This window comes from Sus scrofa, chromosome 4 (genome assembly GCF_054392235.1).
Source record: "Sus scrofa isolate SSC_HxYL_T2T_F1_AM1 chromosome 4, Sscrofa_HxYL_maternal_Yorkshire_Landrace_v2.0, whole genome shotgun sequence".
NCBI lineage: Eukaryota > Metazoa > Chordata > Mammalia > Artiodactyla > Suidae > Sus > Sus scrofa.
Window position 1 is genome coordinate 60,476,153 of NC_139386.1, and position 16,662 is coordinate 60,492,814.

The following is a 16,662-nucleotide window of genomic DNA, read 5'->3' on the forward strand; positions in this document are numbered from 1 at the left end:
GGTATTGAAAAATAAACTCTAGGAGTTCCCATCGTGGCTCAGTGGTTAATGAATCCTGACTAGAAACCATGAGGTTTCCGGTTCGATCCCTAGCCTTGCTCATTGTCATTGCCGTTAGCTGTGGTGTAGGTCGCAGATGCGGCTTGGATTTCGAGTTGCTGTGGCTCTGGCGTAGGCCCGGTGGCTACAGCTCAGATTGGACCCCTAGCCTGGGAACCTCCATATGCCGAGGGAGCAGCCCAACAAATGGCAAAAAAAATAAAAAATAAAAAATAAACTCTAATATACTTTGCTTTTGTGACATTCATGACCTTCCTATGGAAATCCTTCTCATTTAAACTTATCAAAAAAGACTGAGATCTCTTTGCAGACAAAATACCTTTCTTGAAAAACTATTAAAACATTAGTTTCATAAGATAATAGCAGGTATTATGTATGCTAGTGCAGAGTGCTGCACTGTTTACTAACCATATCACATTGCCTGTGACAATATGAGAAGCAAACCTGGCAAAAGGTAGGCAATCAAAATAAATAAAGTACAATTTGCAGTGCTGGAAATGAGAGTGCAGAAACAAAGTATACCCATCTTAAACTTACTTTCTTAGTGATACTTGATACATCTACCAACACTCTGCCAAACCAGCATTCACAATATTAACCTATTTAATAAAAACATCTCCAAAATCTTAAGTGTACTTAGTTTACTAGGTGTCACTGTTCTTTACAGTAACACATTTTTGGCTATCTTCAAAGTAACTTCCACATTATTTTTTTTTTTGGTTAATTCTCTAACCATGTTTGTATGCCTTTTTTTTTAAGAGCCACACCATGGCATACGGAGGTTCCCAGGCTAGGGGTAGAACAGGAGCTGTATCTGCCTACCTACACCACAGCCTCAGCAACTCAGGATGCAAGCCTGCAACCTTCATCACAGCTCTCGGCAACCCCTGATCCCCCAACCACTGAGTGAGACCAAGGATCGAACCTGTGTCCTCATGGATACTAGTCAGGTTTGTTACCACTGAGCCACAATGGAACTGCCTAACCATGTTTGTAGTCTTAAAACAAAATGACATCTTACTCACGGGTTTTCAAAAACCTGATTATCAAACAATAGAAAGAGCATGAGATTAAAAATAATAAAAATCTGTCTCCCAAATTTATAACAATCATAACTTTATTTTCTTCATGAAGATTAGTATTTACCCACTTCACAAAAAACTGCCATGAAAAGTAACATTAATAAATCAAAATAATGCATACAATTTAAAGTTCCCTTCATGCTGCAGGGGAAATGAATCTGACTAGGAATCATGAGGTTGTGGGTTAGATCCCTGGCCTCACCCAGTGGGTTAAGGATCCAGTGTTGCCGTGAGCTGTAATGTAGGTTGCAGACGTGGCTCAGATCCTGTGTTCCTGTGGTGTAGGCCAGCAGCTGTAGCTGTGACTGGACCCCTAGCCTGGGAACCTCCATAAACTGAGAGTGCAGCCCTAAAAAAAGCAAAAAAAAAAAAAAAAGAAAAGAAAGAAAAAAATAAAGTGCAACATAAATCATGATGTTGTTAAGTGAGGTTTCTCTTGGACCACAGTGGGCTAGCTAGCACTGCTCCCAATCATCCGGTACATAGTACAGCACCTGCCCACAAGGACTACACAAAGCTATGTGGGGAAGGCAGTCACCCTGACCACTTGCTTTTGGTTCTCCAAATTCTAAACATGAGGCAGGTACAGACTAATCCAGATTTTCTTAAAACACAAATATTCTTGAAAAGAATGAAATATGTGAGAGGAATCAGAAGTCAAGGTTATAGAAATTAAAAAAAAAACAAAAAAAACACAGAGTTCCTGTTATAGCTCAATGGACATTAACCCAACTAGGATCTACGAGGATTCGGGTTTGATCCCTGGCCTCTCACAATGGATTGAAGATCAGGCACTACCATGAACTGTGGTATAGGTCACAGACTCAACTAAGGGATCCTGCATTGCTGTGGCTGTTATGTAGGCAGGCAGCTGTACCTCAGATTCTATCCCTAGCCTGGGAACTTCTATATACCATGGTAGAGCTCTAAAAAGACCACAAAATAAATAAATAAATAAAAATTAAAAATAAATCTAAAAAAGAAATAAAAACCCATTCTACAAAAACTCAGTAAGATCTATTCAACTTTCACTTTCATGTAAATAGATACACTAGCATCAAATTTCTCTTCTCTGAAGATAGTTTTTTTTTTTTCATAAACAGCTACAATTTTTTCTCTTCATTCACTGCTATCAGGAAGAGAAAACTCAGTTGTAAATGTATTATATAAAGCCACTTGACAGTTCTATAGCTACCTAGACACTCAATGAATAGTAGTCTCCCTTTACCCCCAAACTCTATGACCCAAGTGACAGCATCATCTTAGACTACGCTCTACTGTCTCTTTGCCCTATCCAATAGAGGCTGTTATCTTCTTCTAAGACTCGGCTTAATTTAACAAGTCTCCTCAGGACACTTCCCACTCCAATCCATGAACAACACCCTCCAAATATTTTTCCGTCAAAGACACACAGATCAAATCTCTAATTTAAAACCTCTCACTGCCTCAGAGTCTGTAAAATAAAATCCACAATTTATTACCATGTCAAACAAAGAGAATCACAATCTGGTCCTAACCTACTGACCTAACTTCATCTCCCCTTACTATACTCTCCCTTTCTATGATTTTACCACTTAGAATAACTCAACCCTTCCGAGTTAGGAACATCCTACTGTACCTCCTGCCATACTTGTGATTTTAACAACTATCATGTTGTGCTGGCTATGTTTCTACCCCATAGCCAATGAGTTTTCAGCATTATCATCTGACATGCTGCTTAGTTTCTTGGGGATTTAAGTAAAAATGTTATTACCAAATGTCCTTTTATGATGTCAAAAAGGCTATTTTGAGGTCTCAGAAAAGTATTATCTGATTAGAACACATTTCTGGTCACCCCAGAATATTAAGGCTCATCAAAAATAATAAATTCAATCAATCTTACAAAACTGAGGGATTGAACTTACTTACAGGGTTTAGATAGCTTTTCTGTGACTTCTACTTGCTGAGGGTGCCAAATGTTTTGTTTTAAATGGCCACACCCATGGCATATGGAATTTCCTAGGCCAGGGATCAAACTCATACCTCTGCAAGCTACCTGAGACACTGCAGTGGGATTCTTAACCCACTGTGCCACAGTGGGAACTCCACAAAAAAGCTTTTACAAAGGATCCACACAGGCTTTTCAACTCACCTTTGGTCTGGCCACACAAATTCTATTTCCTTAAGGGCTTCTAACTTGTACGGAATAATCATCAGGGCAGCCATCTCTTGGATCATACATGGGAGACAGGGAAGGGAATACAGTGCAGAGGAAAATAGAGAAGGGAAAAAAAAAGATGGCAGAATATTCCCACTACTGTAGTTACCTATTATCATCCTTTTAAGATTAAGTACTGAAGAGTTTTTTTTTTGTTGTTGTTGTTGTTTTTTTTTTTTTGCCTTTTTAGGGCTGCACCAGCAGCATATGGAAGTTCCCAGGCTAGGGGTCAAATTGAAGCGGTAGCTGCTGGCCTTCACCACAGCCACAGCAACAGCAACATGGGATCCAAGCCGCATCTGAGACCTATACCACAGCTCACAGCAATGCTGGATCCCCCACCCAATGAGCATGGCCACATCCTCAAGGATACTAGTCAGGTCTGTTAAACCACTGAGCCAAGATGGGCACTCCAAAGAGTCTTACATAAGTTTATTTTACAGTTCACTAGCTATTAGTGAATATTTATTTTTTGTAATGAGCATCAGGCCATTTAATACTCAATTGTAACAGTTTCTCAAGAAAAAAGACTTGCTATCACATCACTTGCAGCTCATCCTTCATAACACACTTAACCAAAAGGATATCTGAAAGCAGTACATCTAGAATCCCTTAAAAGAACTAATCCAGATCCATAAATCTGTCATATGAAATGCTTGGGCTAAGATGCAGAATGCATAATTTTTCAGATTTTAGAAAAGTAGTAACTATAATAACCCCTAGTGGGGTCTAGGGTAGCATCCTGTAATCAAAATGGTATTTCTGCAACAAAATATGGATATTCACATTTCAGCAAATAAGTAAAAAAAAAATATAAATGGCTGGCATTGCTGACAACTGGATATCAGGTTTTACTGCCAAAATGATTTAGCAGCTTCGGTTAATTTTAATAGCTTTCAAGATTTCATAATTATGAAATTCTTTCCCTCCTTCATTCTAATCAGAGACATTATGTGGGATAAACTCAGGGTGAGTTAAGTGACAGATCTGTACTAAAGCCCAGGTTCCATGATTTTTAAAACACTTAGTTCGTATAGTAACTTTATATGTATGTCATGGCAAAAATATTAGAAAGCCTCAAACGAAATGGCCAATTTTCAAAGTTGTAAAAATGTTCAGTAATTTAAAAAACTTGATCATTTGTTTATTTTTTTTGTCTTTCCTAGAGCTGCTGCTGCGGCACATGTAGGTTCCCAAGCTAGGGGTCTAATTGGAGCTGTAGCTCCCGGCCTACACCAGAGCCATAGCAACTTGGGATCCGAGCCACGTCTGCAACCTACATCACAGCTCACAGCAACGCCAGATCTTAACCCACTGAGCAAGGCCAGGGATCGAACCCGCAACCTCATGGTTCCTAGTCAGATTCATTAACCACTGAGCCACGACGGGAACTTCAAAAACTCGATCATTTAGAAAGTATTTCAAGATTCCCCAACATCTGAAAGTGATACCACATATCAAGTATCACCCAAAACATAGAAAGGCTTAAGTGCTGGTTTGTGGATAACTCTAGAGTTTACTGTAATTAGAGGTAGTTCATTATTCTATGTCAAATATGACTCATTAAGATATTTTAAAAGATGCCTAGTTTGAGTATTCTTTTCTCAAAGTTGTTTTCTAAATACTCAAGACAATTATACAAATTCTAAAGCTTAAACCTGACTTCAACGCTACCGGATTAATAACCATGAAGCTGTTATCCATCAAAAGTGTAAGGGAACTTTTAGACTGTTGAGAAGAACTCTGAATTATATCCTTTGATCAAGTAAAACCACCCTGCATTTGAGTATTTGCACGGCATTATGAAAAATTCAATATATATGGAATTTCACCAGCTTTTATTAAAAGATCAATTATATATATATAGTACATTCTGTAGTGGCTTAGTGGTAAAGAACCTAACTAGAACCCGACTAGTATCCATGAGGACGAAGATTCCTTCCCTGGCCTCGCTCAGGGGGTTAAGGCTGTGGGGTTGGCGTAAACTGTGTTGTAGGTCTAAGATGAGGCTTGGATCTGGTGTTGCTATGGCTGTGGTGAAGGCCGGAAGCTACAGCTCCAATTGGACCCCTAGCCTGGGAACCTCCATATGCCATGGGTGCGGCCCAAAAAAATCATTAAAAAAAAAAAAAAAAACAACAAAAAAAAACCTGACTTGTTCTAATTAAAAGCAACAATATATATGAAAAATTAAGAAATTAAGCAGTACTTATTTTTGCCCCTGCAATTTAATTTTTAACCTTAGATTTACACATTTATCTGGCTAAAAATCTATTTTCTAGTTATGAATCAGCAAGACAAGGTTTAGAAATTTTTACATTATGAAGGCAACTCATTAATGAAACTTTTTCCTATTTTATTACCCAGGATTGTTGATATCTTCACATATCAAAAATGATTTGAAGGAAATCCCAGTAGTGAGTCAAATAACAGATATTAGCTTCTTTTAAGATTAAAAAAGCCCCCAAAAACATGGAGTTCCCATGTGGCTCAGTGGTTAACGAAACCGACTAGGAACCATGAGGTTGCGGGTTCGATCCCTGACCTTGCTCAGTAGGTTAAGGATCCGGTATTGTCGTGAGCTGTGGTGTAGGTTGCAGACGCAGCTCGGATCCCAAGTTGCTGTGGCTCTGGCGTAGGCCGGTGGCTACAGCTCCAATTAGACCCCTAGCCTCGGAACTTCCATATGCCATGGGAGCAGCCCCAGAAAAGGCAAAAAGACAAAAATAAATAAATAAATAAATAAATAATAATAATAAAATAAAATAAAAATAAAAAAAAAAAAACCAAAAAACTGGAGTTCCCATTGTGGCACAGCAGAAAGTAATCTGACTAAGAACAATGAAGTTTAGGGTTTGATTCCTGGCCTGCTCACTGGGTTAAGGATCTGGCGTTGCCATGAGCTGTGGTGTAGGTGGTAGAGGTGGATCGGATCTGGTGAGGCTATGGCCGGCAGCTGAGATCCAATTAGACCCCTAGCTTGGGAACCTCCATTTGCCTTAGGTGTGGCCCTAGAAAAACAAACAAAAAAAACTGAATACAACCCATTATACCTCCTTGTCTCAACATCTTACTTTTCATTAGGTATCCAAACAACACCTTTAACATTAAATGACAAGAAGACAGTTTTTTGAGCTGTGGTTTACTAACAGTAGGCTTAAAATCCTAAGGAAGTTATTACAGCTCCTACAAGAGATCCACAAATTCAAATATGTCAAACACTGCTTAGAATGAATAATTCACCATGACTTTTCTGATGTTTAGGTACAGAATTTTAAAATCATTTAAAAGCATTTATTTCATTGAAAAATGTCACTACTTTTTCAATAAACAAAAGTTTAACCAATAATGTAGGGTTCATGTTAGAAGTTTTAAATGGACCTCATTTTTTAAGACTGGGTCTACAAGTTTATTAACTGTCAAGTTTTGAATGTCAGACAGTCCTAACAAATTTTTACTAGTTTTTTTGCCTCTATTTTTACTAAACTGAATGACCTTGGGAAAGGCCTTAACTTTGGTAAATACAGACCCACTGTGTTCTCAGTTGGTCAAACTGTGCCTAGAGTGCTAGTCAATTCTGTGCACCAAAATTTCAGGCTGAAACACTGTGACTGCTAAGGCTGAAACAAACTGTGACTGCTAAGGTGTAAAAGGTTTTGGAATTCACAATATCGGAGGTACAGTGCTTACCCTAGAAGGAGACTCACAGGAATTTTTTAAATGTTCATATCTGAAGGTTATTAAGTAGGTTATTAGAAAGATTAGATTAGAGGTGAGGCTCAGATTATACTACTCAAATGGCAGAATTAGGAAATTAAAGAGAAGTAAATTTTAGCTCAATACAAAGTAACTTTCTAACATTCATATTCATTCTACACTGCAACAGGCTGCTTAAAAAGTATTCTAAGTATTAAAATGAAGGTCAGGATTTTCCTAGTGGCTCAGCGTGTTAAGGATCTGGTGTTGTCACTGCTGTGGCACAGGTTCAATCCCTGGCCCAGAAAGTTCTGCATGCCATAGGCATGCCCCCTCCTCCGAACAAAAACAAAAACAAAAATGAAGGTCAACAAGCTGAGGCTACAGGACCACCCATCTAGAATGTGGTAAATTACAACGCACTGGAAAACTAATTTTAAATAATCTCAATAGTCTTTAAGGGGTACCATGACAGTTATGGCTTATGTTTGTCATTTTCCATAATAATCCTATAAAATAAGTAGCATTCTAAAGAAGAAACTAAGAGCAAGAGTTTAGCTTAATTTGATTATGGTTAACATAGTGGATAAGTGGCAGAACTCATCTTAAAATCCTCGATTTAATTTGGGCTCTATTATCAGTGGATCTAAAAAACCTTGCCTCACAGCACAATCACCTGTAGAGCCTTTACAAAAATTTCAACAACCAGGCCACATCCCTGATGAGAATTAAATCAGAATCCCTAGTGGAGAGATACAAGTATCATGATGGTCTGTAAAGGTCCCAAGTAATGCCAACATGCAGCCATGATAAGATTCACTGCTTTATACCAAGGGTTAGCAATAAAGCTTTACTGGAACAAACACACTGTTCCAAAATACATACACACAGTATGTATTTGTCTATGACTGCTTTCATGCTACACTGTGATAGAGTAACTCTATGATCAGTAACCCAAAAACATTTACTGCTTGGCCCTTTTGAGTAAAAATGTGCCAGCTTCTTGCTCTATGTTATATTGTGTCCTAGCTCTTTTTCCGCCACTGAATGAAGGTGAATTCCGAGGCACTTAAAAAGTTGTGAAAAGTTTTTAACAGCTGGAATATAGCACATCACTGAAACCATCAAATTAAGCAAGGTTCATCAGATCTCAAAGTGATATCTAATGCCAGAATTATCTTTTGTAAGATGAAATAAATTAAAAGCATATTAGGCTACCAAAAATTAATTTATGATAGCCTTAGTCCACTAGGTCAACCTCAGCTAGGGATGCTTGCTAAGATAATCACCAGTAGTATTATTTTTGAAACATGCACTGTGGTTCAAATTAGTGCTTTCCTTCTCTTTGAATTACTCCAATTACACATTTAAGAATGGGTTAGATTTGATTAGTTTTATCAACAACTACCTAAAAAAATCTTACTCCTTAAATTGCGTCTATGTATGTAATGAAAAAGCTAAACAGTACAGGTTTCCCACCATACTACTAAATGATTAACCCATTCAGCAGAAAGAAAAAGTAGCTCTAACTCTTCAGAACTGCTTCAAAGTCTTCCATATTAAAAATCAAGCCAAAACAACGTGCTTCTAAGAAAGTCAATTTAGACTTAAATACTTTAAAGAAACTAACTACCTCTGGATTTTTACTGTTAGTCTTCATAAATAGCAGGGAAAAAAATTAGCAAATAGTATTTACATGCACATCAATTTTCACAATTAAAATTTCTACCAAAGAAAACTAAACCCAAACAAATAGCCAGAGGAACCATTTCACAGGATTATGGCATTCTGCCTTTTGGGAATCTAAAAACAATGGTTCCTTTTTTTTAATCTTTCATCTTTTTTTTTTTTTTTTTTTTTTTTTTAAGGGATAGACCTGTGGTGTATGGAAGTTCCCAGGCTAGGGGTCCAACCGAAGCTGCAGCTGCCAGCCTATGCCACAGCCACAGAAACGCCAGATCCAGGCCAAACTGTGACCTACACCATAGCTCACAGCAACACCAGGTCCTTAACCCACTGAGCTGGGCCAAGGATTGAACCTGCATCCTCATAGATACTAGTTGGGTATGTAACCCATTGAGGCACAATGGGAACTCCCAACAATGGTTCTTTTTAACAGAAAGTACTGCATCCCCAGCTAATCACCTTCATGTAAATCCAACAATGAACAGTTAGAAAGCTCTAAGGCAAAACAAACACTAAATTATACATAATAGTGGTAGAAAGGCTTGGGTCTACATAGGAAAACCTCAAACCTGCTGGGCTTCTTCAAATAAAACTAAGCTAAACACAGACAATTAAAGATAATAAGTTTCGGGAGTTCCCATTGTGGCACAGTGGAAATGAATTCAACTAGGAATCATAAGGTTGCAGGTTCGATCCCTGGCCTTGCTCAGTGGGTTAAGGATCTGGTGTTGCCATGAGCTGTGGTGTAGGTCGCAGACACAGCTTGGATCCTGTGTTGCAGGCCTGCAGCTGTAGCTCGGATTTGACCCCTAGCCTGGGAACCTCCATATGCCGGGGGGCATCGCTAAAAAGCAAAAAAAAAAAAAAAAAGGAAACACTAAGAATATCTAAAAAAATAAAATAAATAAATATATTAAGTTTCAAATCATTTTCACTCTTCGACAATGGCCCCCCTCACTCCACTTTTTTAAAATGTGATATGCTAAGGTTCTTGCATACATTCCTTTGGGAATTTATTGACAAGAAAGGCCTTTCTTAACTGATGCAAATCAGTGTGAAGATGACGGAATAGTGAGTCTAACTTAAAATATTCCAGCTTCTGAAAGATTTATGGGGAGAACAGAACAGAAGCTCTAAACAAATCAGAATAATCCCATTAACACTGACAAAATTTTATAAAACAATTAAATGTTTCATTACGAAAAAAAAGTTTGAGAGTAAAGAATGTTAACTATATCTTAACAATGTTCTGATATAAAAAACTGATTGCCAGCTACACCCAAAGACTGTCTTTTCAAGCGCTGGATACAAAAAGTGAGCACACAGACTAAAGATCAGCAAAGTCCAAGAACTATACATGAAGTAGAATCCACATACCACAAAACATAAGCAAATGCCTATTTAACACAACCTTTAACACCACATACACATGCCTGAAGAAAAAACTAAGATATACTAAATCTTACATTTGGTATAGGATTATATAAGATAAAATATGTGCTCGTTTAAGTGATTTTCCTCTTCCTATTATAAACACTTAAATTTAGTTATTACTTGTGTGTATTACTTTTTTTTGGCCACGACTGCGGCATGTAGAAGTTTCCAGGCCAGGGACAGAACCCCTGCCACAGCAGCGACCCAAGCCACAAGTGACAACACCAGATCCTTAACCTACGGGGCCACAAGAGAACTCCTGTGTATTACTTTTCAATAATGAAAAAAAAAAAATCTTAAAAATACATTTCGAGATTATATCCAACCAAAATTAGAATGAAAACCAAGATACCTCAGTATATACAATATTTACCTGGTTCTTCCTTGATGAATGACAAATCTTCTTCTGGATAGGCAACAGATGGCTGCACCACTGAGCAATCTTCTAAATTTGTTTCATTATTAGGTGGTATATTATAAATAAATCTCTTTGTAGCTGGGGTTTTCCTTCTTGTTTTGCCAGTCTCTTGAATTCCCTGTGAGCCCATATTATTCCAAATAAACACTTTTGTTTGACCTTGAGACTCATTTTCAGCCAATTCAGGTGAACCATCCTGGACCCAACTACTGTCATTCACTTGGTAGTTTTCTATTTGGCCCTCGTCGACGTTACAACCATCATTTTCAATTTTTACATTACTTGCCAAATTGGTAAGGTTCCGTGTTGCCCAAAAAGTGGCAATTTTTTGATCCCGTGCTGAAGACAGGCCATCTCTATTAACTGGTTTTCTATTATTATAGTCCACAACTACAGACTCTGGAGCTTCTGATTTAATGCTTATATTTAAGGCATCTTTAATGAAATTCCGGCAAGTCTGAACAACTTCACTCATTTGAAGATAGCTGGCCACTGTCATTACTTCAATGGCATTTTGGCTTGTGAGCACCAGGTTACCAGAATACAAGAAGTCCAAGATGACTGAAAAACCTTGAACTGCAGCAATATCTAAATGGGTAGTATTGTTTTGGTTAGGGCTTTCTTTGTTTGAAAAGCAATATAAAGTCTTAAAGAATCGGCTGCCTGCAACCAGGATGTTCTTATGAGCTTTAAAGATTTTTCCGCTCACCACAATGCTGACATCGCAAAGAATACCTTTCTTTCTCTGTTCATTTAGTTGGCGAAGAAGTTGATAGCAATAAGAGTTCTCATTTGGCCTACTATTAAAGTCACAGTACCCCTCCTCTGATGGTATTTCTGACTCCTGTAATTGGATGGAAAACATTAAATATTAAATTTTATTTACCTTTTAAAGCCCCCAAACCAAACAAATGATTATCAATATAACGTTTTAAAATGCTCTAAACAAACACACTAATTTGCTAGCAATCATTATGTATTGAGACAAGTGTTCACAATCCCAAATATTGAGAGGAATGAACAGAATATCTTACAAGCCACTGCTACCATAAGAAAAATCAATCACATCCTGAGCTTCAGCAGAATTCATTTATAGAATTCTTTAAATGTGTCATATACCAAGCTTTTCAAATATAGCTAAAAACATGAATTATTTAAAATTAAAATAAAAGGAGCAATTATTTTCTCATATAAAAAATGTTAGTTTATAGGAATCAGTTTTTTTTTTTTTGGTCTTTTTAGGGTCGCACCTGAGGCATATGGAGGTTCCTAGGCTAGGGGTCTAATCGGAGCTGTAGCTGCAGGCCTACGCCAGAGCCACAGGAACTGGGGATCCAAGCTGCATCTGTGACCTACACCGCAGCTCAGGGCAACACCGGACCCTTAACCCACTGAGCAAGGCCAGGGATCGAACCTGCAACCTCATGGTTCCTAGTCGGATTCATTTCCACTAGGAATGAACTATAAGAATCAAGTTAGTTTGCCTTCTCTCTCTAACTGATAAGAATGCAGTAGTCTTTCTGACTGAACTTAAAATATTCAAGTTAGAAGAAAAATATTTAAGTTAGAATATGCTGGGCATCTCGATTCATTTAACACTATTAAAAAGGTAAATTTAAAAAATCTTGGCAGCAAATAGTTTAGTAAAACAACGTTAATTAAATCTAATTAGAGATTAAGACCTTAGAAAGGAAATGTGCTTCAAATCACAGGAATATCCAGTAACATAATTTCCCACTCACTCAGTTTTCAAAATGGTTGATCTCTTGAGGATCATAAATACTATCTATCCATCAGGTAAAATTCCTGAACTTGAAATTCTTAATGTTTATAATTTTCTCTCTTACAATCACTCATAGTTTAGCATCAGTAAAGTTATGGTAATTTCCCACAAAATACTAAAGGCCATGTGACATTAACAACAAGAATAAAGGAGTGCTGCCTACATTTTGGAATGCTGTCTATACTAGTTATTAACTGTGTGTTCCTTGGGCAAGTCACCATTCCTGAGACTTTTTCTTAAACTATATAAAGCAGTACTACAAAATGTTTCTAATGAAGAATTTCAGGACTTTCCACACGAAGTGATTAGATGGCTAGGCTCCCTAAAGCTGACAGGTGTCTATCCTCTCAGTAACCTTAACAGTACCTGGGGCACAGTGTTCAATAACTTTCCTAGATAACTAAAGTAACCACTGTTTTCCAACAGGAGGACTGCATAGGCGTTTCTAGTAGAAAATGTCACTGAAAATGCTGAGCTTATTTTAAGTGTTAAAAACTCTTGTTCTTTGGCATAAAATATTAAATACAGGTCATCTCTATAAAACAATGAAACACACATACAGATCTGTAACGATATGAGCCTGGGAAAGCAGCACGGGAAAAGATACATACTGGATTATCAACATGTTGGAAAGACTGATGCGCTAGGAGAGGAAGAGAGAAGGGGAAACGAGGGGGAAAAAGGGTGTCGGGAACATAGAACTGCAAAAGGATTCTCTCATGGAAACAATATTCTAAAATAAATGGTAGAGAGATTCCTAAGCAATCCCAAATCTCCATTTAACCCCATCATGGGTATGCCTAATTACAAAAATATTAGGTTTCATTCTGTGACCTGAATATAGGGGGTCATGCATATAAATAATCCCAATTCACTGAAATTAAACCAGGTCACATGATTCATCTAAGACTTTTGTGCTCCTTCGAGGTATGAGAAGTCAATTGAAAGAACCGAAATACTAGAATTCCAGGACACGTCAGCATTTCACAGGAATAATGAAACATTACGGATAACGCTGTAAATCGTAGAATATGATCATCACAGAAAGCAGTACAGGAAGCGTTTCCAACTGACCCTTGGCAGCATCCCTATCACTTCTCAGTGCCTCAAGTGCAAAAACACTCTAATCCCACCCCTCTCACATCCTTGCTCTATCATACCAAAATGTCCCATGTTCTAAATTATTTTTTCTCTCCTCCAACCAAACACTCCATCCTAAGGAAAAAACTGCTAATAACCACAACTGTGGTAATCTAAACAATGATTCATGATTAAGCCCTAAATTTATGCTTTTGGAGGCTTGAGGAAAGAGGTAAAAAAAAAATTTTAATTTTTATCTTTTTTTTTTTCTCTCCACTTTTTAGAGCTGAACCCACAACACTTGGAAGTTCCCAGGCTAGGGGTCAAATAATCAGAGTAGCAGCTGCCAGCCTACACCAGAGCCGCAGCAACGTCCCTTAACTTTTATCTTGTACAGAAACCAGTGTGCTGTGAAATTTCAAAATATGCAGCAAAGGGGATTGGAAATGTTTATTTAGCATATGGATGAATACATAATGGACTAAATCAACACGAAAAACATCTATATTAATTACTGCTGTAGTATAATTTTCTATAGACACATCATACTGTTTACTTTGAATAAGACTTTTTACTAATTCACTTATGCTCTCTACTCACTACAGAGAATTTCCAAATTGCATCTTTCTTTGACATAGGCCTGAAACTAAGCTTTGCTGTACATGCCATACCTACCCAGCAAACTTCATTTGGTTCAAAGTTCTAACAGATATTGTAATAAACAGTATGAATACTTGGAAAAAGCAAAAAATTTTAAGCACTGATCAGAATTTGGCAGCACATCCTGAAGTGTTTATGGAAGCAGTGAATTAGCATTTATAAGTCAAGAATTGACTTATAAAGTTTATACATCAAGTAGTTTAAAACACTTTAAGAAGAAGATGGCTATGTCTAACTGTAGCACTCATTTTAGGCTATGGTCACGATGTTCTGAATTTTCTGGGCCAGTCCCAATTTCTGAAAGTCTCTGCTGTTATCAGACCAAATGTCCTAATTTTTAAAAATAACTTCAGACAAAAGCTTATCCACCAAAACATTTGCCCATTCCACTTCTGACACAAACTATACACATCAAACACACTATTCAACCACTATTTTTTTCTCATTACAATTGTATAAGAACAGTAATGTTCCTGGCTTTTATAACCAACACTAGCAATTTCTCCTTCACTATTGATCAGAGCACTACACCATGTTTTCGTAGTATTTATTAAACATGCCTTTCACAATGAATGGTTCACAAGTCAAGAGTATATGTACTCTACAAGGGGAGTACTTTTATTTGAGGATATAGTAAAACAGAGCAAGATAAGCACTAAAATAAATCACCAATATTATCTACTGAACCAAATAAATTCCTAGCACCGAAGACAACAATCTCAGTAGGTCCCTAAGAACCCAAGTCATCCGTGTCTCTGGTTCCTTCTTTAACATTCTATGTCCATTCTTAGTATACTGATAAATATGAGTTATCACTGTTAGGTAAAAATATACTGATGAAAAGGTTTAAATATTTCCAGAACTGATCTTTTTAAAGGCCAGCTGGAAAACTTTCTATTCCCTTTCCCCAAAAGGAAAACACACAACTTAGCCCAGACACTAGTCTAGACAAACAAGGGGACTTTAAAGAAATGGACAGACTTCAAGAGTCAGACAATTTGTTATACCAGAGTCTATAAATATAAAGTCTTATTTGTGAAGATGCCCTAAGTAAAATTATAATTTTAGATCTGGAAGAGACCTTAGTTAACTCTTCCGAAATTAATACAGAAAAGTGTACATTTAGTTAAAATCCTCATAGCTTATTATCTTTTAGTTATTTCCAGAGAGACCAAAAAATAATATTTTACTCAAAGAAAACGCTGCTAAAAGCTTGAAAAATCCTGACTTTACTCACTTATTTAATAAGCATTAAGTGAATGCCTACTATATATAAGTTCTACACTGGGGACCCAGAATGAATTACTTCACAATTTGAAGTTATCATTAGTGAGCAAGATACTTAAGGTACCGGGAAGAGTATAACAAGGTGTTATGAGAGTACGGAGAGGTGCATCTATATCTATTTTTTTTGGAGGGAGGGGAGATGCTTTTTGCAACAAAGGTGTGAACAGAGCCTTAAAGGATGGAAGAGTGGGATGAGAGGATGAGCATTCTAAGCAAATGAACAAAGCATGAGAAAACCACCAGGATGGTCTACAGCACTAGATCTATGAAATAACGTCAAGACGATTAAAACAAAAGCCCTAAGAAAGGCAAATATGCTCTTATGTTTTGAGCTAAGTATCTATAACTTGCACCAGATTACCAAGAGATTCTCCCACACAAAGATGAAGAAGTAGAGTGATCTGATTGGATAAGCGGATAAAAAGCCTGGCAGCAAAGTAGAGGATAGATATCAGGGAAGGGAGAGTGGTGATACTGTGACCAAGGGAAGCTACTGTTAACAGTGCATCATACTTGCAAGAAATCAGAACCTTAACTAGGTAAGCTAGATAATATTAATGGGGGAAGGCTGGTGGGGCAGAACTTGGAAAAAAATCTGGAAGGTAAAATCAGAACCTGAGTGATTAACTAGACTTCAAGGTAGGGGTGAGGAGATCATAGGGTCTACATGACATTCTAGCTGGGGGAGCTAATAATGCCACCGACTTGCAGAGAATCCAAAACCATACTACCCAGTCTCCCCACCCTTCTGAGGGGGAGGGTGGGAGAGAGAACTTCATTTGCAGTGAGCTCATCTGTAGTCAATCTAAAAATGATTTTAAAAAAATGCTACTTGCCTAAAAAAAAAAAAAAATCAAGTAACTAGTATTTACCTCCTTACCCAGATTCACAGTTCTCTTTTGATAAATGTATTAGTCGGGCGGGGGGGGGGGGGGGGAGACATTTCCAACACAAAGTGTAAACTGAAAGCATTAAAAACATAAAAATCTTTTGTTCAGCAGCCCACTGGAACAGTATAGTCAAAGAATAAAAACAATGTCCACTAACAAATTCAAATTTTAAAAATATCAAATCCAGTGTCTACTATGAGGACAAACAAGGCACAGTAAACAAGATCCCAAATAGATTCCTCCTTGTGGTACTGACAAATTTTAACAAGTCAGAGAAAGAGTTCCTTTGCAATCTTGTATCACCTCTCTGATTTCCTTGAGGGAAATGGCATTTTTTCTGGGAGTACTATGCCCTGAAATCTGTAGGTGTGGGGTTAGGTCTTGAAGTG

General features: G+C 37.4%; 1 protein-coding gene and 1 long non-coding RNA gene across 2 annotated transcripts in view; both read right to left on the reverse strand.

Moving 5' to 3' along the window:
- The window catches only part of LOC146403822 (uncharacterized), a 509,633-nt gene that overhangs the window by 254,900 nt on the left and 238,071 nt on the right, over positions 1-16,662 (reverse strand). The window lies entirely within an intron of this gene.
- ZBTB10 (zinc finger and BTB domain containing 10) overlaps positions 1-16,662 on the reverse strand; it is a 36,208-nt gene that overhangs the window by 14,066 nt on the left and 5,480 nt on the right. Inside the window, exon 2 of the mRNA XM_001928277.6 lies at positions 10,529-11,417. Within this exon, the coding sequence (XP_001928312.2) occupies positions 10,529-11,417 (889 nt within the window). The remainder of the gene's footprint in view (positions 1-10,528; positions 11,418-16,662) is intronic.